At 66.0% G+C, this 23,295-nt stretch overlaps 16 protein-coding genes across 16 annotated transcripts; 6 read left to right on the top strand and 10 right to left on the bottom strand.

Annotated features, from left to right (window-relative positions):
- Positions 1-346: 346 nt before the first annotated feature.
- On the top strand, positions 347-2,924 carry PSY1 (phytoene synthase). The gene has a single exon (XM_003057236.1). It carries the CDS (start codon positions 551-553, stop codon positions 1,850-1,852), a length of 1,302 nt encoding a protein of 433 aa, XP_003057282.1. The 5' UTR covers positions 347-550; the 3' UTR covers positions 1,853-2,924.
- MICPUCDRAFT_62269 (uncharacterized protein) lies at positions 1,963-3,082 on the bottom strand (the record flags this gene model as incomplete). Its single annotated transcript, XM_003056783.1, has 1 exon — positions 1,963-3,082. One exon carries the CDS (start codon positions 3,080-3,082, stop codon positions 1,997-1,999), a length of 1,086 nt encoding a protein of 361 aa, XP_003056829.1. The 3' UTR covers positions 1,963-1,996.
- Positions 3,083-3,214: 132 nt separating this feature from the next.
- MICPUCDRAFT_38742 (uncharacterized protein) lies at positions 3,215-5,483 on the bottom strand (the record flags this gene model as incomplete). Its single annotated transcript, XM_003056782.1, has 2 exons — positions 3,215-5,114; positions 5,419-5,483. 2 exons carry the CDS (start codon positions 5,481-5,483, stop codon positions 3,215-3,217), a joined length of 1,965 nt encoding a protein of 654 aa, XP_003056828.1.
- Positions 5,484-6,064: 581 nt separating this feature from the next.
- On the top strand, positions 6,065-7,836 carry MICPUCDRAFT_25687 (uncharacterized protein). The gene is made up of 2 exons (XM_003057235.1): positions 6,065-6,302; positions 6,475-7,836. The coding sequence occupies exons 1-2, from the start codon at positions 6,104-6,106 to the stop codon at positions 7,770-7,772; spliced, it is 1,497 nt and encodes a 498-aa protein (XP_003057281.1). The 5' UTR covers positions 6,065-6,103; the 3' UTR covers positions 7,773-7,836.
- On the bottom strand, positions 7,835-8,646 carry MICPUCDRAFT_62263 (uncharacterized protein). The gene has a single exon (XM_003056781.1). The coding sequence runs from the start codon at positions 8,500-8,502 to the stop codon at positions 7,888-7,890; it is 615 nt and encodes a 204-aa protein (XP_003056827.1). The 5' UTR covers positions 8,503-8,646; the 3' UTR covers positions 7,835-7,887.
- A 120-nt stretch (positions 8,647-8,766) lies between these two features.
- On the bottom strand, positions 8,767-10,413 carry MICPUCDRAFT_56273 (small conductance mechanosensitive ion channel family; the record flags this gene model as incomplete). Its single annotated transcript, XM_003056780.1, has 1 exon — positions 8,767-10,413. One exon carries the CDS (start codon positions 10,411-10,413, stop codon positions 8,767-8,769), a length of 1,647 nt encoding a protein of 548 aa, XP_003056826.1.
- A 130-nt stretch (positions 10,414-10,543) lies between these two features.
- MICPUCDRAFT_56272 (uncharacterized protein) lies at positions 10,544-10,996 on the bottom strand (the record flags this gene model as incomplete). The annotated part of the gene is made up of 1 exon (XM_003056779.1): positions 10,544-10,996. One exon carries the CDS (start codon positions 10,994-10,996, stop codon positions 10,544-10,546), a length of 453 nt encoding a protein of 150 aa, XP_003056825.1.
- Positions 10,997-11,114: 118 nt separating this feature from the next.
- Positions 11,115-12,530, bottom strand: MICPUCDRAFT_38739 (uncharacterized protein; the record flags this gene model as incomplete). The annotated part of the gene is made up of 1 exon (XM_003056778.1): positions 11,115-12,530. The coding sequence occupies one exon, from the start codon at positions 12,528-12,530 to the stop codon at positions 11,115-11,117; it is 1,416 nt and encodes a 471-aa protein (XP_003056824.1).
- A 271-nt stretch (positions 12,531-12,801) lies between these two features.
- On the top strand, positions 12,802-15,051 carry MICPUCDRAFT_56270 (uncharacterized protein). Its single transcript, XM_003057234.1, has 3 exons — positions 12,802-13,025; positions 13,298-13,358; positions 13,489-15,051. Exons 1-3 carry the CDS (start codon positions 12,874-12,876, stop codon positions 14,872-14,874), a joined length of 1,599 nt encoding a protein of 532 aa, XP_003057280.1. The 5' UTR covers positions 12,802-12,873; the 3' UTR covers positions 14,875-15,051.
- Positions 15,048-15,977, bottom strand: MICPUCDRAFT_70815 (o-methyltransferase; the record flags this gene model as incomplete). The annotated part of the gene is made up of 1 exon (XM_003056777.1): positions 15,048-15,977. The coding sequence occupies one exon, from the start codon at positions 15,975-15,977 to the stop codon at positions 15,048-15,050; it is 930 nt and encodes a 309-aa protein (XP_003056823.1).
- An 87-nt stretch (positions 15,978-16,064) lies between these two features.
- Positions 16,065-17,792, bottom strand: MICPUCDRAFT_46699 (RNA recognition motif protein; the record flags this gene model as incomplete). Its single annotated transcript, XM_003056776.1, has 1 exon — positions 16,065-17,792. The coding sequence occupies exon 1, from the start codon at positions 17,739-17,741 to the stop codon at positions 16,065-16,067; it is 1,677 nt and encodes a 558-aa protein (XP_003056822.1). The 5' UTR covers positions 17,742-17,792.
- A 123-nt stretch (positions 17,793-17,915) lies between these two features.
- MICPUCDRAFT_45363 (uncharacterized protein) lies at positions 17,916-20,057 on the top strand. The gene is made up of 2 exons (XM_003057233.1): positions 17,916-18,779; positions 18,906-20,057. Exons 1-2 carry the CDS (start codon positions 17,934-17,936, stop codon positions 19,998-20,000), a joined length of 1,941 nt encoding a protein of 646 aa, XP_003057279.1. The 5' UTR covers positions 17,916-17,933; the 3' UTR covers positions 20,001-20,057.
- Positions 20,058-20,075: 18 nt separating this feature from the next.
- On the bottom strand, positions 20,076-20,811 carry MICPUCDRAFT_56266 (uncharacterized protein; the record flags this gene model as incomplete). The annotated part of the gene is made up of 2 exons (XM_003056775.1): positions 20,076-20,586; positions 20,690-20,811. 2 exons carry the CDS (start codon positions 20,809-20,811, stop codon positions 20,076-20,078), a joined length of 633 nt encoding a protein of 210 aa, XP_003056821.1.
- A 147-nt stretch (positions 20,812-20,958) lies between these two features.
- On the top strand, positions 20,959-21,764 carry MICPUCDRAFT_62254 (uncharacterized protein). Its single transcript, XM_003057232.1, has one exon. The coding sequence runs from the start codon at positions 20,982-20,984 to the stop codon at positions 21,690-21,692; it is 711 nt and encodes a 236-aa protein (XP_003057278.1). The 5' UTR covers positions 20,959-20,981; the 3' UTR covers positions 21,693-21,764.
- Positions 21,765-21,842: 78 nt separating this feature from the next.
- On the bottom strand, positions 21,843-22,418 carry MICPUCDRAFT_56264 (uncharacterized protein; the record flags this gene model as incomplete). Its single annotated transcript, XM_003056774.1, has 1 exon — positions 21,843-22,418. One exon carries the CDS (start codon positions 22,416-22,418, stop codon positions 21,843-21,845), a length of 576 nt encoding a protein of 191 aa, XP_003056820.1.
- Positions 22,419-22,834: 416 nt separating this feature from the next.
- Positions 22,835-23,290, top strand: MICPUCDRAFT_56263 (uncharacterized protein; the record flags this gene model as incomplete). Its single annotated transcript, XM_003057231.1, has 1 exon — positions 22,835-23,290. One exon carries the CDS (start codon positions 22,835-22,837, stop codon positions 23,288-23,290), a length of 456 nt encoding a protein of 151 aa, XP_003057277.1.
- Positions 23,291-23,295: the final 5 nt, after the last annotated feature.

The following is a 23,295-nucleotide window of genomic DNA, read 5'->3' as shown; positions in this document are numbered from 1 at the left end:
GCGAGCGTCTGAAAAACGATGCACGAAAAATCTCGCGCCGAACTTTCCGGAAGTACTGTACGAAAAGTACGTCAAAACGGATCGTGTTCTGACTGGTCACCATACGAATCAGCGCCTCCGGTGTAATAAGTCGATCCTTCACAACACTTGAGTACGTATTAATCTGTGACTGATTGCCCATAGCGAGCACCTACATCTTCCCATCTGCGGTCGCGCGGCGTCTCGCGGTCGGCGTCGCCTATCACAGTCGCCTCGAATGCACCGTTCGCTTCGCGCTTTATCTTCCTTGCGCCGTCGAATAAAGCCGAAGACCGTCGAACGCGACGCTCGCGACCGCAGTATCCCCCGCGCGAAGACGCGAATCGACGCCTCGCGCATCGATCTCATCCTTCGCATCGCGCGTCGAACGCCGAGTCCGCACGCGCAGTTCCCTCGCGCGCGTTCCCGCGGCGTTCAGAGGCGACGGGAATCTTCTCGCGCGAAGCAGATTACGTCTATCCACGCCTCGCCTCATAAAGCGTACGCGTCGACGCCTCGGAGAGCGAACGTCATGGCGTCCACGAGCGTCGCGAGCGCGCAGTCCGCTCGCGTATCGGGCGTCTGCAGCGTCTCCGGTCGCGGAGACATCGCGGTCGCGCGCGCGGCGTCGCGCGCGAGCCGCCGCGCGCCGTCTCCCGTCTCCGTCTCGGGCGCGGCGCTCCGCGGCCACAAATCGAACCGCGGCGCGAGCGCGAACGACCGGCATCGCGCGTCGCGCGCGCCGTCGAGCCGCGTCGTGACGCGATCGATCATGGAACCGGAGACGACGTCCGCGTCGACGACGTTCGAGCGCTCGCCCGAGCAGGTGGTCGCGAGCAACGGCCGCGAGGTGGAGCAGTTCGCGCTCGAGTGCTGCGTGAAGCGTCAGACGAGCGGGGAGCGCGTGCCGAGGCCGCGCGTTCCCGAGAAGATGCTCGACGACGCGTACGAGCGTTGCAACGAGGTCACGTCCGAGTACGCCAAGACGTTCTACCTCGGCACGAAGCTCATGACCCCGGAGAAGCAGCGCGCGATCTGGGCCATCTACGTCTGGTGCCGCAGGACGGACGAGCTCGTGGACGGACCCAACGCGAGCCACATCACCCCGGAGGCGCTGAATCAGTGGGAAGCGCGTCTGGAGGCGGTTTTCGACGGGCGCCCCGCGGACGTGATCGACGCCGCGCTGTGCGACACCGTGTCCAGGTTTCCGGTGGACATCCAGCCGTTCCGCGACATGGTGGACGGGATGAGGATGGACCTCGTGAAGCCGCGGTACGAGACGTTCGACGAGCTGTACGAGTACTGCTACCGCGTCGCGGGCACCGTCGGGCTGATGTCCATGCCCATCATGGGGTGCGACGAGAACTTCGAGGGCGACCTCAGGAAGGTGTACAAGGCTGCGCTGTCGCTCGGACTCGCGAACCAGCTCACGAACATCCTGCGCGACGTCGGCGAGGACGTCATCACGCGGAACAGGATATACATCCCCCTGGAGGAGCTCCGACGGTTTGGCATCGAAGAGAGCGAGGTGATCAAGTGCTCGCTCGTGGACGCGGAGACGGGCGCGGTGGACCCGCGGTGGAAGGAGTTCATGAAGTTCCAAATCGCGCGCGCGCGAGAGGTGTTCGCGGAAGCGGAGGCGGGGGTGAACTGCCTCCACAAAGACGCGCGCTGGCCGGTGTGGTCCGCGCTGGACGTGTACCGGAACATCCTCGACGCCATCGAGGCGAACGATTACGACAACTTCACGCAACGCGCGTACGTGCCCAAGTTGCAGAAGTTTTTGATGCTTCCTGCGGCGTACAGCAAGGCGCAGCCCGCGATGACGATGTGAGCGACGCGGGCGGCGCGTCCGTCGGGAGATGAGAGACGGAGGACGGGAGAGAGGAGAGAGGAGGCGGGACGAGAGGGCGACCGAGGGGCTGAGGGGCGCCCGTATGATATTTTCGCTGCAAACTGCATTCTGAACTAAAAACGATCACATCTTCGTCGCTTTGCGTCGCTTCATGATGCGCTCCGGCGGCGGCCGTCGCTTCGTCGGCGGCGGGCGTTCCCGCGGGTGCGGCGGCGGCGGCGGAGGCGCGTTCTTCGCCGCCTCTGCCTCGTCCTCGATGCACTCCTTGCACGTCCACCGCCGCGGCGTGTTCTCCGAGTCTGAAATCCCGACGCATCGCGTGTGCATCCACACCTCGCAGACGTCGCACGCGATCATCCGCTCGCCGTCGTCGTCGCACGTCCCGCACACACACCTTACGATCCACTGGTCTAACCCGCCTTGGTACCGGAAATCGGACTCTAAGTCCGCGCCGTCGCCGAGCACCTCGAGGGACGCGCCGGCAATTTTCTTCGCGTTTAAACGCGCCTTCTCCTGCGTGGACTCGAACCCGATGACGTGCCGCACCCTGTACTTCGCGAGGACGACGTACAGGTCCGAGAACACCTTGTTCACCGCGTTCTTCAAGTCGCACAGCATCGGTTCGGGCGGTAGAAGGATAACCTCCGGCGGCGGTTTCGTCTCGATCCCGTACTTGAGCTTCTTCTTCTCTTTGATGCTCAGGCCTGACACCTTCGGTCCTTTGTTCCGAGAGTCGATCACCGCGGTGACCATGACGCGGACGCCCTTCGAGACCATCGGCGGGCGCCCGCTCTTCCCCGCGGTCGCGCTCGCCGGCGGCCTGAGCGCGAGCATGTCCGACGTCGAGCAGTACGTCTTCACAAACTGCTTCGTGTCTAACAGCACCCTCGCGGCGTGGATCAGATCCGAGCCGTGGCACTTCTTGGGCTCCCCCGGCGCCGTACCTTTCAGCGGTCGTCCCGGGCGCGCCCTCGCGGGTTTGTACGACTCGAGCAGGTTCTTGTACACGACCTTGACGTCGTTCGAGATCTTCTCCTTAGTGAGGATGTCCGCGGCCGCGTCCATCGTCGCGGCTTCGGTGAGGTGCACGACCTTGCCTTTTCCGTTCGCGACGACGGCGCCTTTCCCTCCGCCCGGCGCCGCCCCGGGCGTCGGCTTCGGCCCTTTCTTCGACGGCGGGAGGATGATCGACGCTTGCATCTTGGACATCCCCGGGACGGACTCGAGCTGGTACTCGAGCTGCCCGGACGACGCGTTTTGGCGCCGGCGGATGTGCGCTCGGATTGTTTGACCTGCGACGTGGCGTGAAGGGACCGTGTCGTGGGGGGAGAGAGGGAGAAGTTAGCTTTCGAACACGGTATTGAAGTGTGTCGTTCGCGCGTTTGCCTCGACGGGAGGAAGGAAGGCTGAGGGTGCACCCGCTGCGCGGGTCAGAATAATATACTTTTTCTCGACGCCGTGAGTTGTCAACAGTGCTCCGCAGGTGGCTCTCGATCGCGAGAACGAGGCCGCCTCGCTTTGGATTTGGCTAATACTCATCAGCCCCATCGCGCGAATGACCCCCGGGGCGATGAACCCTCTTCCAAAAGATAAATCGGGACGAGAGGAAAACGCGCGCGACGGGGAAGAAAACAAACCGCGCGCACCTTTCGGGACTGGCTTCGTCGCGGCTTTCGCGTTCGCCGGCGGCCTCTTGCGCAGGACAACCTTTCGCTCGGAGATGCTCTTCAGGACGTGATCCAACAACCCGGTGTCTCCCACCCCTTTCGCGCGCGCGAGCCCTCTGACCTCCTGCCGCGGCAGCCACTTCCCCCCAGCCTCGCGCAGCACCTCCACGCACGCGTTGGACGCGATTTCGATCCTCGCGTCGCTCCACCGCGACACCACGGGCGCGCCGGGGACGAGCTCCTTCTTCTCCTTCTTTTTCTTTGGCTCCTTTTCTTTCTCCTTCTTCTTCTTCGGTGGCGGCGGCTCTTTCTTCGCCGGCTTCGCCTCCTCGGGCTCGTCCTTGACGTCGGACGCGGGGACTAAGCCGTCGGCGCCGCGCGGTCGGAGCGGCCGCGGCGGCAGCGCCCTCGGCTTCGCAGACGACATCACCTTACCGGGGGTCCCGGTCCCGCCATTCGTCTTGGACATCTTCGACGCTTTCGAGAGCTTCGTCTCGAACTTCAGGGGCTCAAAAATCGAAGAGGCAGCTTTGCGCTTCGCCGCCGCCTCCCTCGCGAGGCCTTCCTCTTTGATCCGAATCCCCCCCACGCTCTTGTTCGCTTTCCTCTGCGCCGCCATCTCCTTGTCCCTCCGCGCCTTCTCCTTCTTCCGCACGATCCGCTGCAGCCTGAGCAACAACGACACGAGGTCTCCCAACGTCTTCGGCGCGTACTTCCCCATGATCTTCTCGTACCTGGAGATCACCTCTAAGACGTTCCCGGTGACCAACGACCCGGCGGCGCCGATCGCGTACGCGTTCGCGCCGCCCGCGCCGACCCACGCGCTCACCGCCCCGGGGTTCGTGCCCCCCATTGCTTTGAAGTCAGCCCTGACGTTCTCCAGCGTGAACCCTCGCAGGCGCTCCGCGGCTTTGCGGTGCGTCGCCCCCGTGTTCCCAAACGACCCTTTCCCAAACTGATACCCGAAGGTGCCGTACCACGTCTTCCCGCACGCCACGGGGTTCAATAGACGGAACTCGACGCCGTACTTTTGCGAGACGTCCTCGACGCTGACCTCGCGCGCGCGGAGGAGGTGGCAGATCTTCTCCCAGATCTGAATCAGCTGCTGCCCGGACAGGACCCGCGACCCGGCTTCTCGGCCGTTGATGCGTTTCAAGTGCCCGCACCCGTTCGCGTGCAGCGTGCCGTGCATGAGGTGCGTCTGGTAGTCCAGGATGCTCGTGTCGCAGTCCTTCTCGCCGCACGAGATGCACTTCTTCTCTTTGATCGGCATCGCGGCCGTGCAGATCTGACAGATCCGCTTTCCTTTCAGCTCCGGTTTCAAATCCGTTCGGAAGTCGGTGTGAATTATGAAGTGGTACTGCTTCCGCGTCACCGGGTGGTGATGCCATCCGATGCATCGGCAGCAGTCGCAGTGCACGCGCGTGGACTCGAGCATCGTCTCCTCGTACACCCTCAAATTCGTTTCGTACTTCGTCCCTTTCGCGAGCGTCACCGTGTGACCCAAGACCCCGCCCTCGACGTAGTAGTCATCCGGCTCGGTCTCGTTCTTCACGAACGCGCGAACGTTGTCCCTGTGAATTGAAAGCGGTTCATCGGGAGCGGTCGGTCAATACAAGGTTTCATCGGGGGGTAATACGCGATTTCACCGGTGGGAGGACGGACGCGCGACGGCGGGCGACGCCGCCGCGCGGGGCACCGAGCCTCCACGCAAGGGCGCGGCCGCGCGTGCGCGTCCCCCCGAAGGCGTGCGCTCGCGTTGGGGGTCAATGCCAACGGGGAGGGCGGGAAAGCGGCGAGGGCGAGGGAGGGCGAATGAGGGATTTTCGACGATTTCTCCCAGAGAGCCTCTCCACGCGTGGGCGGGGAGTCGCGCACCTGAACGGGCCGTAGTACGCGAGCTTATCCTTGCTCAGCCACGGGATAGGCTCGGGTTCGTCCATGGCGACCGAGGGGATCGATCGGAACCGCTCGAACCGCTCAGCACCCGCCTCTCGCGCCCGTCTTCACCGCGCCGCCTCCGCGCGCTTTTTGAGACGTGTCGATCTGAGCAAAACGAGCCACAGGCGGCCGACCACGACTTTCTCGCGAGACGCGTGACGGGCGATTCACCCCTTTCGCGTCCACGGACGACGGTTCGTTGATCGCGAACGCGTTCGCACGCGATGCGCGATGCCTTCGCGCGCGGCGGGCTCGGCCGACCGACGACTCGCGCGGTCGTGCGTCCGTTCCCCGCGCGACGCGTCTGTGCGCAAACCTAAGAATCGAAATACGACTTGCCAACGCGGCAGCGTCTCGATGACTGTTCACGGTTCCTGACTGTTTGGCCCTACGGAAGTACTGAAGGGTCTCCGTCGTCGGGGCTTAGGGCTATCTCCACGTTCGTCTGACCAATTGCCCATACGAGCGATCCGTACGTAGATTTTGGTTTTTTGACTGGTGTCCGCGCGTTCGGCTCTTTTCCAAAAAGTACCCGACGCCCAAAACCGAAGCGTCGCCGCGGCCGCCGACCGTCAGAGGTCGTCGCGCATCGGTCGCGCGATCGACACCCCTCCGCGTCGTCATGGCGTTCAGACACGCGACTCGGCGTCTCGCCGCCGCGGTCGCGCGGACGGACACCACCGCCGCGCGCGCGATCTGCGCGCACCCGTTCGCGGGCGGCGGATCGTGCGCGCTCGCGCGCGACAACGCGTCGTTCCGAGCCGCGGTCGCGTCCGCTCGCGCGCCGCGATGGTCGCGATCGTTCGCCGCGGGCGCTGATTGTGCGTCGTTCCCTCTTCTTTTCTCCTCGACGTCGCGATCGCCGTCGGCGCGACGCCCGCGCCGCCGCCGCGACCGATCGCGCGCGTCGCGTCGGGCGCCGACGCGCCGCGAGATATTATTTCCAAAACTAACGTCGCCGATCCGATCCCGCGCGTCTTCCCTCCCCGACAGACCCGCCGTACCAGGAGATCACGATGCCCGCGCTGTCGCCGACGATGACGCAAGGGAACATCGCGGAGTGGAAAGTGAAGGAGGGCGACAAAGTCAGCGCCGGGGACGTCCTCGCGGACATCGAGACGGACAAGGCGACGATGGCGCTCGAATCCATGGAGGACGGGTACGTCGCGAAGATCCTCCACGGCACCGGCGCGTCGGACGTCGAGGTGGGGACATTAGTCGCGATCATGGTCGAAGACGAAGGAGACGTGGGTAAGTTTGGAGGGTTCACCGTCAGCGCGGCGGCGGCGCCCGCGGCTCGAACGGCGACTCCGGCGGCGGCTCCCGCGGCGGCGGCGCCCGCGGCGGCGGCGGCGCCCGCGGCGTCCGCGGCGTCCGCGCCGGTGTCCGCGCCGCGCCATGCCGGCGCGCGCGTGTTCGCGACCCCGAAAGCGCGCGTCATGGCCGCGGAGGCGGGCATCGCGATCGACCAGATCGACGGCTCGGGGCCGGGAGGAAGGATACTCATGAGCGACGTCTCGCACGCGATCGCGAACGGCGTCGCGCCGAGGGCGGCGGCGGGCTCCGCGGACGGCGCCGCGGACGGCTTCGCGCGATTCTTCCCCCCGTACGAGGACGTGTCCGTGACGACGATCAAGAAGGTCACCGCGGCGCGTCTCACGGAGAGCAAACGCACGGTGCCGCACTTCTACCTCAGCGTGGACGTGCGCATGGACCAGATCGTCTCCGCGCGCGCGAAGCTCAACGCCGGGAAGGAGAAGGGGAAAATTTCCGTGAACGATTTCGTCGTGAAAGCAGCCGCGTCCGCTCTCAAACAAGTGCCGGACGTGAACGCGTCGTGGATGGGGGATAAGATTCGCGTGTACAAGAACGCGGACATCAGCGTCGCGGTGCAAACGGACGCGGGTCTGATGGTCCCCATCGTTCGAAACGCGTGCGGGCTGGGCCTCTCCGGGATCTCGTCGGAGGTGAGGGCGCTCGCGGGGAAGGCGAAGGAAGGGAAGCTCTCGCCCGCGGACATGATCGGCGGGACCTTCACGATCTCGAACCTCGGGATGTTCGGGATCAAGCAGTTCGCGGCGATCGTGAACCCGCCGCAGGCGGCGATCCTCGCCGTCGGCGCGGCGAGGAAAGAGGTCGTGAAGAAGGCGGACGGGAGCGGGTACGAGGAGGCGCTCCTGATGAGCGCGACGCTGTCGTGCGACCACAGAGTCGTGGACGGCGCGGTCGGCGCGCAGTGGCTCGGCGCGTTCAAGGCGTTCATGGAGGATCCAGTGACGATGTTGTTATGATCGATCGACGGTTCGACGTTGACGAGTAGACGTGTAACTGATTTGATGAATTCTTTTTTTTTGGTCAAAATACAACACGGCAGGCGCAGGCAATGAATGGTCCAAGACGGAGCGGTCAGAAGACCTCGAACTCGTCCTCCTCCTCCTGGCTGATCGGCCGCTCTGTCTCGAACGGCAGCTCGACGTCCACGGCGTCCTTGTACAGCGTCTCGATGTCGTAAAACTGTCGCGAGCTCGGCGTGAACACGTGCACGATGATGTCCGCCGCGTCCACGCACACCCAGTCGCTGTTTTGCGCCACGCTCTTCGCGATTTGCGTCCCGTACGTCTCGTTGAGATGGTCGCGGATCTTCTCCGCGACCGCTCGCATCTGCGGGCGGTTAAACGCGGTCGCTAGGAGGAAATACCGCGCCCAGTGCACCTTCTTCGAGACGCCCAAGACGCGAACGTCCGCGGCTCGCGTCTCGTCCGCGATGACCGCGAGCTCGATGGCGACGTCACGCGCCAACTTCTCCGCCGCCGCCTCGTTCTCGTCGTCCGCGTCCATCGAGTCCAGCGCCGCGGAGGAGCCCATCTCCGCGGAGGACGCGTCCGCGGCGTCCATGATCGCGGTCACGCGGCGGCATCGCGCGTGAGCGCGCGCGGGTGCGCGCGCGACGCGGCTGAGCCGCGCGCTCGACGCGTTCGACCGGAGCGCCAGCGCCGCGGGCGAGGAGGTCACCGCGTGCATTGTTGGAGAATGAATCGGCGCCTCGAGCGTGGGTCGCGCGCGCGTGACTGCGGCCTCTCTGGTATCCTCACGTCTCGACGCGGGTGCGAGAAGATCACGGAAGGGTAACGCGCTTCGACCGGCGCGCGTTGGCGCGATGCGGCGTGCGGGTGTGGCGGCGGACGACGACGCGGCGAGGATAAAAAGGTCTCGAAAAAGCGCAATGCGTGCACTGCATGAAAATAATTCACTGATGATCGACCAGACGCGCAGACGCGCTCGTCGTCACGCCTTTCGGGCGCTCTCCTTCTCCTTCTCCGCCCTCTCCTTCTCCTTGGCCTTCGCCTTCAGCAGCTTCTCCGCCTCCTTCAGCGCTCGTTTCTCTTCCAAGCGCTTCTCCGTCTTCCTCCGCAGGTTCTCCTCCTCCTCGACGACGCCCTCCTCCTTTATCACCTTCTCCCCGAGGAACATGTCCGCGAGCGCGGCGGTCAACCCGCCGGCGGGCGGTTTCGCCTCGTTGGCGCTCTTGGACGACGGCGCCACCTCGTCCGCTTCGTCGGTCGTCGTGTTTATATCCACGGTACCGGCGAGCTCCATGTCCTTCTCTTTTTGCGTGGAGAACACGAGCGGTCCTTCCTCGTCGACCACCTGCGTGAACGCGCGCGTCGGCGCGGCGAGTCTGACGTTGTTCTTCTTGCACGTCTCCAAAAACTTTTGAAGAAAATCCTGCTGCGTCGCGTAAAACTGGTCTTTGTTCACCGCCTCGACGAAGAAACTCATCATGATCGTCAGCCCTTCGGGGGTTATCTCCGAGATGAACACGCGCCGATGCAGCGACCGCATCACGCGCGGGTCGGATTTCAAGAGCGCGCGGAAGTTGGTCAACGCGCTCGCGACGCGCGAGGTGTCCGCCAGGCGCACCTTCACCTCGTGCTTGATGCGGAATTCCTTCCCGCGGCGCGTGATGTTCAGCACGGACAGCGTCGAGAACAGCGAGTTTGGGATGTAGTACATCTCGCGGTGTAACGACCGGATCGAGGTCCGGAACAGCCCGATGTCGATGATGAACCCTTGTATGTCCCTCTCTTGATTCGTCGAAAATTTAATCTCATCCCCGGGCATGAACGGCGACGTCGCGTACAACATCAAACCCATGAACGCGTTCTCGAGGATCTGCCTGCCCGCGAGACCGATGGCGAGACCGGAGATCCCACCGAACGTCACGAGCGCGCCGATGTCCACGCCCAAGACTTTCAGACCGAGCGCGACGACGACGAGCGACGTCGCGAGTTTCGACAGTTTCGACACGCCGACCAAGCGATCCGCCTGGAGTTCCTTCCCCTCGAGCTCGAGCTCGAACGCTTTCTGCGAGAAGAACCGCTCTTGCCAGCTCATGACGACGCGCGAGAACGCGACGACGAGCGCGCACGCCACGAGCTTCTCCACGACGGAGCCGAACAGCGCGGCGTGCACCCAACCCGCGCCCTTCACGCCGGCTTCTAAAAACCTCAACGCCGCGACGGCGACCAACGACACCTCGAGCGGGCCGTACACGTTGTCGAACACCCAGTGCAGCGCGGACGCGTTCCACGCCTTCTCGGACGTGCTGTCCGTCCACCAAAAGAACAGTCGCTTCGCGATGGGTTGCATGAAGAACCTGAGCGCGAGGAGCGCGACGATGCAAAACATCGCGGGAAGGATGAACTCCGAGTCGATGGTTCCGTCCGCGAGCTTCCGCGCGAGTCGAGCGGAGAAGCTCACCGCTCCGTTCACAGGGGCTAAGAGCTTCGGGTTCACGCACGCCGCGATCGCGACCGTGAACGCGATCCATACGGCGGACACGATGACGACGCCGCGCGACAGTCTCAATTTGTTCGTTTTTTCAGGAGTGCTCTCCTGTTCGAAAGAAGAGAGCATCGACGGAAACTTCATCGCGATCTGAGGGTCGTTCCATACAAAGCGATGTCGGGGTGGAGTTCAAAGGCGTCAGTTGGCGTTCAAAGGCGTCGCGGTCGGGGATTGAAAGCGAGGGGTGGGCGGAGAGACACGACGGCAAAAGTCCTTAAGGATCGGCGTTCACCACGCCAACGCGGTCGTATGGGGACCAGTGTATAGAACGCACCTGATTCACCCCTCCCGGCGGGACGATGATTTCCGCCGCCGCGGCGGCGTCCTCCGTCGCGACCGGGGCCGCGGCGGACGTCTCGTCTTTCGGTTTTTCCTCGTCCTCGTCCTTGTCCTTGTCCTTCTTCTTCTGGTCCTTGCCCTGGCTCTGGCTCTTGCCTTCTTTCTTGCCCTTGCCCCAGTCGTCGTCTTTCGGTTTCGCGCGACGCGCGGTTGTTGACGTCGCGCCTCGGCCGCCGCTGGTCCGCGTCAATTCCCCGACGCGTTCGCGCGTCCGCCAGCGCACGAGGGCACCTCGCGCGCGCGCGCGAGGGCCATCCCGACGGCATATACCGCGTGTAGGCACCCCATGCCTCGCCGCGGGAACGCCGGCGAGCGCGAACGCGAGCATCGCCCGTGCGTGGGGCGGCGACCTCGAATGCGCTTTTTCCTTTTGCGAGACGCGTTTTGTGGCTCATGAATTGCGATCTCACTTTCGTATGCACGACACCGGGTCTAGCTAGCTAGAGCTAGTCTCGGCCCCTCCCCTCCGCCGAAGTAAACCGACGCACGATCCCGAAGAAAACGGTCACGCCCGCGCTCCACAGCGCGCTCCACTTGATCCCGAGCCCCTCCCGTCCGATGAGATGCCACATCACCGAGTTGCGAACGACCGGCGCGAGGTATCTCCTCAGCCGCGCGCGTCGGACGTCTCCGTCATCCGTCTCAAATTTCTCTTTCGCTTTTTCATCCCTCGCCGCGCGGCCGAACGTCGGGCCGTGCGTCGCGCAGTGCGCGGTCATCGCCACGAGGACGACGAAGTTAAACGCGGGGACTTTAAGGAACCACTTCAGGTCTTCGTGGTGGTGTTCGTCGCCGTCGGCGTCCGAGGCCGCAGCCCCGGGCGCGACGGCGGCGGCGGCGGCGGCGGCGGCGGCGACGTCCTCCTCCGCGGCTTCCGCCTCGAGGTCCACCGCCATCAACTTCGACGTCCCTCCCAAGTGCGGCGGCAACGTCTCGCGGGTAAATATCTCACACAGCCGCTCTTTGTCCTCCTTCGGCACGAGCTTCACCTTCGGCGGGGTGTACTTCCCGAGGAACGGCTTCAAGATCTTCAGCAGCGCCCTCGACCCGCGCCCAGTCGGGAAGACGTACACGTTCCGCAGTCGTCCTCGAAAACCCTTCTTCACCGCGTTCTGTAGCACGCGTCCGATGGAGAAGAACGCGTGCAGCGGGACGTGATCGCACGAGGATAGGTCTAAGAAAATCGTGAACTTGCCCCCGTGCATCTCGCGGTCTCTCGCGTCCGCGCGTTCGCCCTCGAGGGTCGCCGGCACCGCCGCCGCCGCGGCGCTCGCCGCGTCGTCCATCTCGCCGCACACCGTCTCGAGTATCCACACGAACGTGTTCTCCACGGCCTTACCGACCCCGCGCTGGTACTGACGCATGTTCGTGTATATCACCGGCGAGCCGTCGACGTCGCACGCGGTCGGCCACATCGCGGGGGTGTGCAGTTCCAAGAACGTGAGTCTCTGCTCGTCGTTCGCGGCGGCGGCGGCGGCGGCGGCGTCGGCGTCGCGGTCACGTCTTCTCGCGTCCTTCGGGTTCAGAAGCCGCATCGTGTGCCGCTTCCGGAGCTCTCGGCGCACGCCCGGGGCGCGGCACAGGCTGCCGTCGTCGAGCCCGACGCGTTTCCTCCACGTCACGTACTCGCGAAGGAGCTTCATCGTCGCGTCGTAATCCCACGCGCGCGTCGCGGCGAACCGGCGCACGAGTCGCTTGTCCTCGCACTCGAGCGCCTCCGCGAGCGCGGCGACGACGTCCTCTCGCGCGTCGCTCTCGCGCGGCGGCGGCGCGGGGACGATCTCCGGCGCGACTTCTGGCTCCGCGCGCGCGTCCTGGGTCATCATCGCCCGGTCCGCGTCCGCGTTGAAGCACGGAGGCATCCTTCGAAGTGAGGACCTCCCCGGCCGCGCGTCGTGGCTTTCCCAGGTTTTTTTTTCCTCGAGCGAGCCAGAACGAGACTCGTGGCGAGATAATTCATCGGTCAGTTGAAAGAGGACGCGATCAAATTTTGAAACCGAGGAGTGGGTGGAAAACGTCAGCATAGAACCACCTGAGAATCCCGTGACCCGAGAGGGCTTCCGAGCCGTGAATGCGAGCCGCGCGCCGGCACCGCTTCGCGCCGTCTTCTGCGCGTCCCCCGTCACTCCACGGCGCGCCGTCCCCACCGCGCACCGCAAGCGAAATCGAGACTCGTTACGTCCTCCCAGCGACCGTAACGCCGAGATGCTTCGCCCGTCCTCGAGAACCGAGGCGCGCAAGAAGGGCTTCAAGAAGGCCACGGACGCGGATGAGGCGCGGCGGAAGCGCGAGGAGGGGATGATCCAGATCCGCAAGGACAAGCGCGAAGAAGCGATGCTGAAGAAGCGCAGGTTCGCGTCTCGATCTCCGCGCGGGGGCTCCCAGTTGTCGCGCGTGCGCGTCGACGCGCGTTCGGAAGCGACGCCGCGTCGCGTCGACGACGCGGTCGCGCGCGCGGTCGCGTCCGCGCGCGCGTGGTGCCCGGTTTTTTCGAAATCGCGCGCGCGCGGGTCTTTTACCCGCCCCGATCTTCCCGCCCCGATCGCGACGCGGGGACCCCCCGCGCGCGTCGCGACGCCCCCGCGCGACCCCACGACTGACGCATCTTTCCTTCTGCTCCCGCGCGCAGAGACGGCATGGGCGTGACCGCGGTGGGCGAAGACTCCTCCGCGACCACGTCCGTCGCGAGGGTGCGTTCGCGATCCACGTACCCCCGCCTCCTTTTTTTCGTCTTTCGCCCTCCGCGCTCGCTCGCGCTCAGATCGTCGCCCGTTCCCGTCCCCGCGCTGACGTTCTCCCCCGCGTCTTCTCGGAAAACAGCTCGAGATGCTCCCCACGATGTGTGAGGGCGTCAGGTCGCAAGACCCCGCCGCGCAGCTCGAGGCGACGACGCAGTTTCGGAAGCTCCTGTCCATCGAGCGCGCGCCCCCGATCGAGGAAGTCATTCGCGCGGGCGTCGTCCCGTACTTTGTCGAGTTTCTCAAGCGCGAGGAATTCCCGCAGCTGCAGTTCGAAGCCGCTTGGGCGCTGACGAACATCGCGTCCGGGACGTCGGAGAACACCGGCGTCGTCATCGACAGCGGCGCGGTGCCCATTTTCGTCGCGTTGCTGCGGTCGCCGTCGGATGACGTGCGCGAGCAAGCTGTGTGGGCGCTCGGGAACATCGCGGGCGACTCCCCGAAGTGCCGCGACATGGTCCTCTCCACGAACGCGCTCGGGCCGCTCTTGGAGCAGCTCAACGAGCACTCCAAGCTCACGATGCTGCGGAACGCGACGTGGACGCTGTCCAACTTTTGCCGCGGGAAGCCGCAGCCGCAGTTTGACCAGCTCCGCGACGCGCTCCCGGCGCTCGCGAGACTGGTGCACAGCAGCGACGAGGAAGTCCTCACGGACGCGTGCTGGGCGCTGTCGTACCTCTCCGACGGCACGAACGATAAGATCCAGGCCGTGATCGAGGCGGGCGTGTGCCGGAGGCTCGTCGAGCTCCTCGGCCGCCCGACGCCGAGCGTGTTGATCCCGGCGTTGAGGACGGTGGGGAACATCGTCACCGGCGACGACTACCAGACGCAGATCATCATCAACTGCCGCGCGCTGCCGAGCCTCCTCGCGCTCCTCACCACGGATCACAAGAAGTCGATCAAGAAGGAAGCGTGCTGGACCATCTCGAACATCACCGCGGGGAACAAGGACCAGATCCAGGCGATCATCGAGAGCAACATCATCCCGCCGCTCGTGTACTTGCTTCAGCACGCGGAGTTTGACATCAAAAAAGAAGCCGCATGGGCCATCTCGAACGCGACGTCGGGGGGGACGCACCAGCAGATCAAGTACCTCGTCGAACAAGGCGCGATCAAGCCGCTGTGCGACCTCATCGTGTGCTCGGACGCGCGCATCGTCACCGTCGCGCTCGAGGGTTTGGAGAACATCTTGAAGGTGGGCGAGGCGATGAAAACCGAGGGGAGCCCGAACCAGTTCGCGCAGTTCATCGACGAGGCGGACGGCCTGGAGAAGATCGAGAACTTGCAGAACCACAACAACAACGACATTTACGACAAGGCGATGAAGATCCTCGAGGAGTACTTCGGCCTCGAGGACGAGGAGGACCAGAACCTCGCGCCCGCGGCGGACGCGAACGCGGCGCAGTTTGCGTTTAACCCCCAGCCCGCCGCGCCGCAGGGCGGGTTTGACTTTTCCGGGATGCAGTGATTCTGCATCTCCCGGACGTATTGACTAACGGAACCTCCGCGGAGACGACGCGGGAGGGATAGCTGACTTAACACAACTAGCGGGGTCGTCGACGACATCGACGGCCCGACGACGTAGCCACTTAGAGCGAAAGCTACGAATTTTTCATGCAAATAATACGCGCACACGATGTACTATAAAACTACCTCCGCGTCCTCGACCGGTCCGCGACACACGGAGTACGACAGCGCGTCCGCCTGCGGCGTCCAATCTTTCTTCCAGACTTGATCGTACTCGAACGCGGCGTCGTACAACTTCGTGTCGTACCGCCCCGCGGCCGTGTCGACGTACGACAGAAAATCCGGCGCGCCCGGATACAGCACGTTGTCCGCGACGACGACCGTCCCCTTCCCGACGATCCCCGCGTCCTCGAAGCTCCGCAGATCCGGGAGGTAACACTCCTTGCAGTGATCGAAGAACACCATGTCCGCGACGTCGTCCTGACCGATGATTTTCTTCACGTCCGAGACGCGCTCCGCGCCCGCGCCTTGTAAGATGGTCACCACGTCGCCCACCCCCGCGTACGTCGTCAGCGCGCGCGCGACCGCGACGTGCCTCGGCTCGAACTCCACGCACGTGAGGGTTCCCCCAGGGGGCAGGTTCAGCGCGGTCCATATCGCGCTGTACCCCAAGAACGTCCCCACCTCCACCGCCTTCGACGGCGATCGGTCGCGAACGATGGTCGCGAGTATCCGTCCCTTCTCGTCCCCGAGCTTGTACATGGGATAGTACTCCCCGAAGACGTCCATCGCGGCGAGGACCGCGCGCGCGTCGCCCCTCGGCGCGGTCGCCTCCACGTACGGGATGATGTCCGACGGCTGCGCGTACGACCACTCCGCGTAGAACGACGGGTCTTTCACGAAGGTCGTCTTCGCGCGCGCGGACGGCGGCGTCTCGACGAGGACGCGAGAGGACAGCAGCGAGATGAGCGCCGCGCGTCGCGTCGGCGCCGCCGTCGCGTTCCCGTCGCGCGCCGCGGATTTCGACGTGTTTCTACGGACGCCATCGGCGCGGACGCGTCCCGCGCACGCGCTCCGCCCGCTCGTCGACGCCGCGTGCGACATCGCGCGCGATGAGAGTATGGAAACGCGAGAGAGATGCAGTGAGGGTCTAGCTAGGTATTTGGTTCCAACGAAGCCAACAGAAGCTCATCAGCTCTTCTGCGTCGCGCGAAGGTCGAGGCTGTACCGACTCTTCTTCCCCACCGGCGCGATCGCCTCGCTCGCGCTCGCGCCGTCCGCGCCGCCGCTTCGCTTCTTCTCCTTCGCCTTCACGAGCGCCTCGTACTCCGCTCGGAGCTTCGCCGCGGCGGCGTGCGCGAGCGTCGCCGCCTTCGCCACCGCCGCCTTCGTCGTCTTCGCCTTCTCTAGAACTTCCCTCTCCGCGTTCGTGAGCTCGGGCGCGACGGCCGCGGGCGCTGGCGCGTCGGCCGCGGCCGCCGCCGCGCGCTCCGGCGCGGCCGGCGGTTTCCCAGAGAGCTTCTCGCGTAATATCGCCTTCTCCTTCTCCAGCGCGAGAAGCTTTCGCTTCGTCGACTCCTTCTCCGCTTTGAGCTCCTCTAAACGCTCCGCCTGGGACCGTTCTAAATCCTCCCGCTGCTGCCTATCCTCCTCGCTCTCTCTCGGCGGCGAGGGCTCCGCGTCCGCCGCCGCCGCCGCCGCGCGCGCGCGTCCTCCGCGCGCGAAGTCCCTCGCCGCGTCCGCGTCCACGTCCGTGCAGTTCCGATGCCCCCACCGCGTGCACGACCGCGGGTTCCCCATGAAACTGTCGTTCGCGTCCAGCGCCGCCCTCGCCTCTCTCTGCGTCTCGAACTGCACGAACGCCCTCCCCGTGTTCGCGAACGCGCGGATTTCGACGACCCTCCCGTGCGTCTCGTAGTGCGCCCTGAGTTTCTCCTGGAAGTCGTCGACGTGACAGTCCGCGCCGGTGACGTAAATCGTCCGGATGTCCGCGTTCTTCGGTTCCGGGATGACGCGACGTCTGCGCTCGCCGCGGGCGCGTTCGAAGTCGTCGCGTTCCCGCGACGATCGCCGAGGCGCGCGCGCGCGGTCGTACCGCGCGCTCGGGCCCGCGCCGAAGCCGCCGTCGCGGCGGTCGCGGTCGCGGTCGCGGTCACGGTCGCGGTCGCGCGCGTCGTAGTCGTCGAGGTTTCCGTTCCCCGAGCGCATCTTCGCGACGAGCATCTCCGCTTTGCTTATGCGACGCATCGTGCCTTGATCGAGCCACGGCTCGGACGGGTTGTACTCCTCGTGCGCTATCGCACGCGGCGGCGGGCGCCCCGGGGGCGGTCTCGGCCCGGGAGGAAGCGGCGGGGGCGGCCCGCGCGGGAGCGGCGGCGGCGGCAGCGGCTGGATGCGCGACGCGGCGTCGCGGCGTCGCGGCGACGCGTCGCGCCGCGCCGCGCGCGGGGGCGTCGGCGACCGCCTGCGCCTGCGCCTGCGCCCGCGCCCGTCGTCGTCGTCGTCCTCGTCCTCGTCGCTGTCCTCGTCCTCGCGCAGCTTCGCCGCCATCGCCGCGGTGTCGCCCTGGAACTCGATCGCTTCGACGCCGTCGCCGTCGCCGTCGCCGTCGCGCGCGAGACCCCCCTCGACGTACGCGAACATCCGCTCCACGAACGCGTCCGTCTCGCCCTCGAGAAAGTCCCTCAGCTCTCTCTCGCACGTGAGCCTGAGCGCGCGCGTCGGCTCGTCCTTCTTCGCGACGAGCGCGAGGACGTACTTGGCGAGGACCGCGGGATCCGCGTCCGAGATCGGCTCCAGCTCGCGGAGCATCCAGTCCGTCAGGACGGCCTGGACCGCGGGGTCTTGCAGGTTCGCGCGCGATGGCATCGTATCGCGCGTGGGTCCGTCGCCGCGGCGCGTCGCCCCGCGCGCGTCCGGCGCCTCGCGCACTGGCCGCGACGCGCGCGCGCGGCGGCGGGAAACCAACGAAAAAGTCACGCTCTGCTCGCCCGATCTGATGAATCTAATCGTCGCGCGCCGCCACGACACACACCACTCCCGCGCGAGGGCACGGCGGCCATGCCTCTCGCCAGGAGAACGGACCTCGGGGACAGCAACTACGCCGGGCTCGAGGTCGACGTGTGCCACGACCTGCAGCGATGCTTGAAAGAGACGCTCGAGGGCGGGTTCGACTTCCTCGTCACGCCGCTCGCGCATCCGCGACATCGCCGCCCCGCGCCGAGCGCGCGAGACCCGTCCGCGCCGACCCCGGCGCCGTTCGCGAGGTCCGACCTCCTCCTCAACTCGACGCAGTGGAGCTCCCAGGTCGTCGGTAAGACGTCGCCGTGGATCGACGCGGACTCGGTCTCCGCGCCGATGCGACGCGACAGCGAGGCGGCGCTGAGACAGGAGCTGATGTGGGCGGCGCACCTATCGCTGCACGCGGTCCTCCTCCCGACGCCGTCGCTGAAGGCGGCGAACTACGCGCGGATCGTGAACCAGTTCCTCACCGCGCTGTCGTCCACCGCGCTGTGGGTCCGAATCCCGGTCGTGTCCGCGGAGGTGGAAGCGGCGGAGGCGAACGGCGGCGACGGCGCCGCCGAGGCGCTCGCGAAACAGATCGACCCGTGCACGCGGCGACGCGCGCACGACCCGTTCGAGCGGTGGGCGAACCTGAGAGCGATGTGCGAGGGGCACCCGCAGCTCAGCGCGTGTCTGGAAGTCGGCGCGTCGCTGCCGCCCGCGGCCGAGCTCCGAAGGTGGGTGGGCGAGCCCGTGAAAGCGGTGGTGCTCAACGCGGACGCGTTCATCACGAACAAACGCGGGTTCCCGGTGCTTCCGAAGCGTCATCAGGAGTTCATCACGACGATGCTCCAGAAGAACGTCCAGGTCGTGCTCAGATGGAGCGGCGACGGGGACAAGGCGGTGAGCTCGAGCCTGGCGGGCGGCGGGGACGAGATGGACGTCGGGGACCCGACGCCCGCGGAGGCGGCGGCGGGCGCGGCGGCGGCGGCGGCGGCGGCGACGCACCCGCTTCGCACGCACTGGGAGTACGTCGTCTACCTCTTTCGGAAGATCGACGCGGTGAGCGAGCAAGAGCTCGTGGAGTCCGGATACAGGGATTACCTCCAAGCGCCGCTGCAGCCGCTGATGGACAACCTCGAGTCCGCGACGTACGAGACGTTCGAGAAGGACGCGTCGAAGTACATCCAGTACGAAGAAGCCGTGCACGCGTGTCTCGTCGACCGCGTGCGCGACGCGGACGCCGCGGCGGGGAAGGTCACGGTGCTCATGGTCGTCGGCGCCGGTCGCGGGCCGCTCGTGAGGGCGTCCCTGCGCGCGTCCGACCGGTGCGGACGGAAAATGAAAGTGTACGCGGTGGAAAAGAACCCGAACGCGGTGATCACGTTGCAGTCGCTCGTGGAGAGCGAGGGGTGGGAGGATCGCGTCACGATCGTGGCGAGCGACATGCGGTCGTGGGACTTCGAGGAGAAAGCGGACGTCTTAGTCTCCGAGCTCTTGGGGAGCTTTGGGGATAACGAGCTGTCCCCGGAGTGCCTGGACGGCGCGCAGCGATTCCTGAAAGAAGGCGGGGTCTCGATCCCGCAGAGCTACACGTCGTACCTCGCGCCGATGACGTCGTCAAAGCTGTGGAACGACGCGAAAGCGTACGGCGACCTCGCGCACATGGAGACGCCGTACGTCGTGAAGTTGCATCGGTACTCCCTGATCGCTGACCCGGAGGAGGTGTTCACGTTCCATCACCCGAACGAGGACAAAGTCATCGACAACAACAGGTACGAAAAGTTGCTCTTCAAGCGCGCGCCGGACGCCGCGGCGGCGACGATGCACGGGTTCGCCGGGTATTTCGACGCGAAGCTGTACGAAGGCCCCGCGGGTAAGGTGCACTGCAGCATATACCCGCCCACGCACACGATGGGGCCGACGGGCGAGCCGATGTTTTCGTGGTTTCCAATTTATTTCCCGCTGCGGACGCCCGTGCACGTGCCCGCGGGGACGAACGTGGAAGCGCACTGCTGGCGGTGCGTCGGGCCGTCGAAGGTATGGTACGAGTGGGCGGTGACCGCGCCCGAGGTGGGGCCGGTGCACAACGTCAACGGGCGCTCGTATTGGGTCGGGTTGTGACGCGTCGAAGCGCGAAGCGGCGCCGCCGTCGTTTTAATATACGACCAGCTTACCGCCGTCGACTCCGAGAGTCACTCACTTGTGCGTCATCGCTTGCCGCAGCTGCGACGCTTTGTGCAACGCCGCGGCGCGCGTCTTCGCGTCCTCCGCGAGCGCGACGGACGCGTCCGCGTCCCTCAGCGCGTTCTCTAACTCGTCCCTCCCTCGCGCGAGATGCGACGCCGGCTCGAACGGGAGCTTGCCGTTTCCGCTGCGCCTCTCGCCCTTGCCGCTCGGCGGCGCGCGCGCTCTCCTCACCTCCGCGGCGGCGATCTTCGCCGCCCTCGCGTGGCACTTGCTACACAGCTTCAGCGCCGCATCCGGATATTTTCTGAGCGCCGCGTCCTTCCTCATGTCGTAGCACACGTCGCACGCGCGGAAACGAGGCAGCATCGACAGCGCTTCGCGCTCGTCCTCCTCCTTCGCGACCGCGGCGGCGACTTTCTCGAGCGCGTTCCCGCCGCTCGCGACCAGACGCCTCAGCATCTCTTCCTCGAGCGCGCGATCTTCCTTCATTCGTCGCAGAAGCGCTTCTTTCTTTCGTAACCTGCGCGCGGGGACGGGTGGGGACGGTCAGGGACGGCGAACGCGATCTACAAGTATTCGATTCGGTGCCGTTTTCTCCGCGACGACGCGATGTTGCAACGTACCTCTCCCTCGCGGCTTCCATATCCGCCTTTGCTTTCCTTCCCGCTTCCACTCGAAGCGCGCGCATCTTCAGCGCGCGCGCCTCCGCGGTGTGCCCGAGGGGCGGGTTCCGCGTCTGATACATCCTCTCGCGGCGCCGTGCGAGGGACAATGACGACGCGCGGCGCGTTGACTCTGCTCGAACGGTTGGAAAATCTCGGAGTTCCCGAGATGGAATCTTCGTCTCTTGAAAGCTACGAATAATGCGCCAACCTGGCAGCACTCGACGCCGCGCAAACGCATCTCACGCGCACGATGCCGTCGTCGTCCACGAGCTTGCTCGGATTCGTCGCCCTCACGCTCGTCGCGTCCGCGTCCGCGGCGCGCCCGGGCTCGACGACCGCGATCCTCGAGCCCGCGACTGGGCTCGCGGGGAAAGAATTCGCGTCGACGACGGAATCGACCACGACGCCGACGATCCAAACGACCGCGCGCCTCCCCGCCTCCCTCGGCGGCGTCTCCGCGCTCGGCCTGAGCCCGACGTGCTCGCAGTCGTACGACACGCTGAACCAGAACAGAGCGTACACGGACGCGGCGAACGACGTGTACCAGGTCACGCGCGAGGTCGGACAGGAAGCCGGGGGCGAGTGCGAGAGTAAGATGCAACCGAGCGCGAACCCGCTCGGGGGTTGGTGCCACGTCGACGCTATGAAGTACTGGACGCAAGACGAGACGAAGATGGCGGTCTTGCCTCCGATGCGCAGAGCCGCGGACGCGGCGCTCCCCGAGGACGAGAGAGGCACGGTGATTTGGTTAGACGAGGACTTCATCACGAAGTCGCCGACGTCGTGGCTTCCTATGCTGGGCAGCGAATTCATCTTGAAAGGGATCATGCCCATCTACATCCCGGGGCCGTGCGTCAACGAGGCCGACGTGAACGGCGTGCTCGGGTACTACGGCGCGGGGTGCAAGACCGAGGAGAACTTCGCGTCGTGCAAGTTCACGAGGCACGGCGCGGACGAGTGAGAACGAGCGACGTTTCGATTTGATCCGGGATACAGGACCCGCTGTGTAAATACGCAAAACGCAATGATAACCAACACGCCGCACCCCTCGACGTGAAATAGTCGTCTCTGGGGTGCCAACACGCAGCCGCTGTCTCGCGCGAACGGGGTATCACATGATCACGCAGCAGTTCGTGGAGGCGCCGTCCTTCTCTTGCTCCGCGGCTTGCTTCTCCGACGCGTCCACCTCTTCCTTGCTCGGCGTCGCCTTCTTGTCCATGGGCGGCGACGGCACGAGCGGGGAGGTGTCTTTTTCCTCGAGGGTGACCTCGTTCGTCGCCGCGGGGGTGGACGCCTCCGCCGCGGGCGCGGCTTCCGTCTTCGGCGGGGACGCCGGCGCGTCGGGCTCCGGCACGGGCGCCGCGTCGACGACGACCGGGGGCTCGTATTTCTGTTCCTCATCAGCCTTCACCTCGGGCGTCTCCTTCGGCGGGGACGGCGCCGCCGTGGCGTCGCCGTCGCCGTCGCCGTCGCTCGATCCCCCGGCGTCGGCGGCGAGGAGCGGCTGCTTCGTCGGCGTCTCCTCCGGCGCGTCCGCCGCGGGGACGGGGATCGGTTTCGGGATTTCCTTTTGCGCGATGGATCCGCTCCTGGACGTGTTCCCGCCGCCGCCGCCGCCTCGGCCTCCTTTTCTGCCGCCGCCGCCGCCGCCGCGGCCGCCTCCGCGTCCTTTCTTCTTGCCTCCCATCGCGTCCGAGGGGTGTTCGTCAGACGCGCGTGCGTCCCGGCGCGCGCGATTGTTGTTCCCTCGGAAACGGCACCTCCAACGGCAAGAATATTTCCACGCCACGCGGCCGCGGCCCGGCGTCTCGGAAACGCCGACGCGGCCCAGGCCTCACTCCTCTCGCGCGCACCACGCTCCCGCGACACGCCGAGCGTCGTTGCATGCCCGCCGCGGGAATCGCGCACACACCGTCGATACACGCACGCTTCGCGAGGACTCCCGTCGTCGCGTCCCCCCGCGCGCGCGTCGTCGCTCGACCGCCCCGCGCCTCGTCTGCGCGGCCATCTCCGGGTCGGTCCCGTCGTTGCATGCAGCATCGCGCGTCCGCGCCTAGAACGTCGCAGAGACGCGCGAGCACGCGACCCGCCGCCGCGAGAAAGATGTGGGCGAACGGGGCCGGGGAGGACGAGGAACAGAGGGACGCGCTGTACGCGCGCCCCGGTTCGACCGGCGCGGACCAGGGGTGGGGCGCTGGGCGCGGAAACCCTCGAGGCCCGTTCGTCAACGCGTGCGCGGTGCTCACCGCGCTCGGGGCGTTCACGATGTTCGTCGTCATCGCGTGGGCGATATCGTCCACGACCGGGAGTTTCGGGGAGCAGATCGCGTGGCTGGTGTCGAACCCTTGGGGGGTCGTCTCCCTCGTCGACTTGTACGTCGGCTTTTCGGTGTTCTCTCTGTGGATTTGGTTCCGCGAGAGAAACGCGTTCGCGGCCGCGGCCTGGACGCTCGCGATGATGACGACCGGATGGCTCGGCGGAAGCGCGTACGTGTTCAACTGCTTGCGACAGTTCAACGGAGACTGGCAGTGGTTCTTCATGGGAAACAGGCGCGCGTGATCTGA

Source organism: Micromonas pusilla (assembly GCF_000151265.4).
Source record: "Micromonas pusilla CCMP1545 genomic scaffold MICPUCscaffold_3, whole genome shotgun sequence".
NCBI classification, from domain to species: domain Eukaryota; kingdom Viridiplantae; phylum Chlorophyta; class Mamiellophyceae; order Mamiellales; family Mamiellaceae; genus Micromonas; species Micromonas pusilla.
This window is presented reverse-complemented; position numbering and strand designations above follow the sequence as displayed.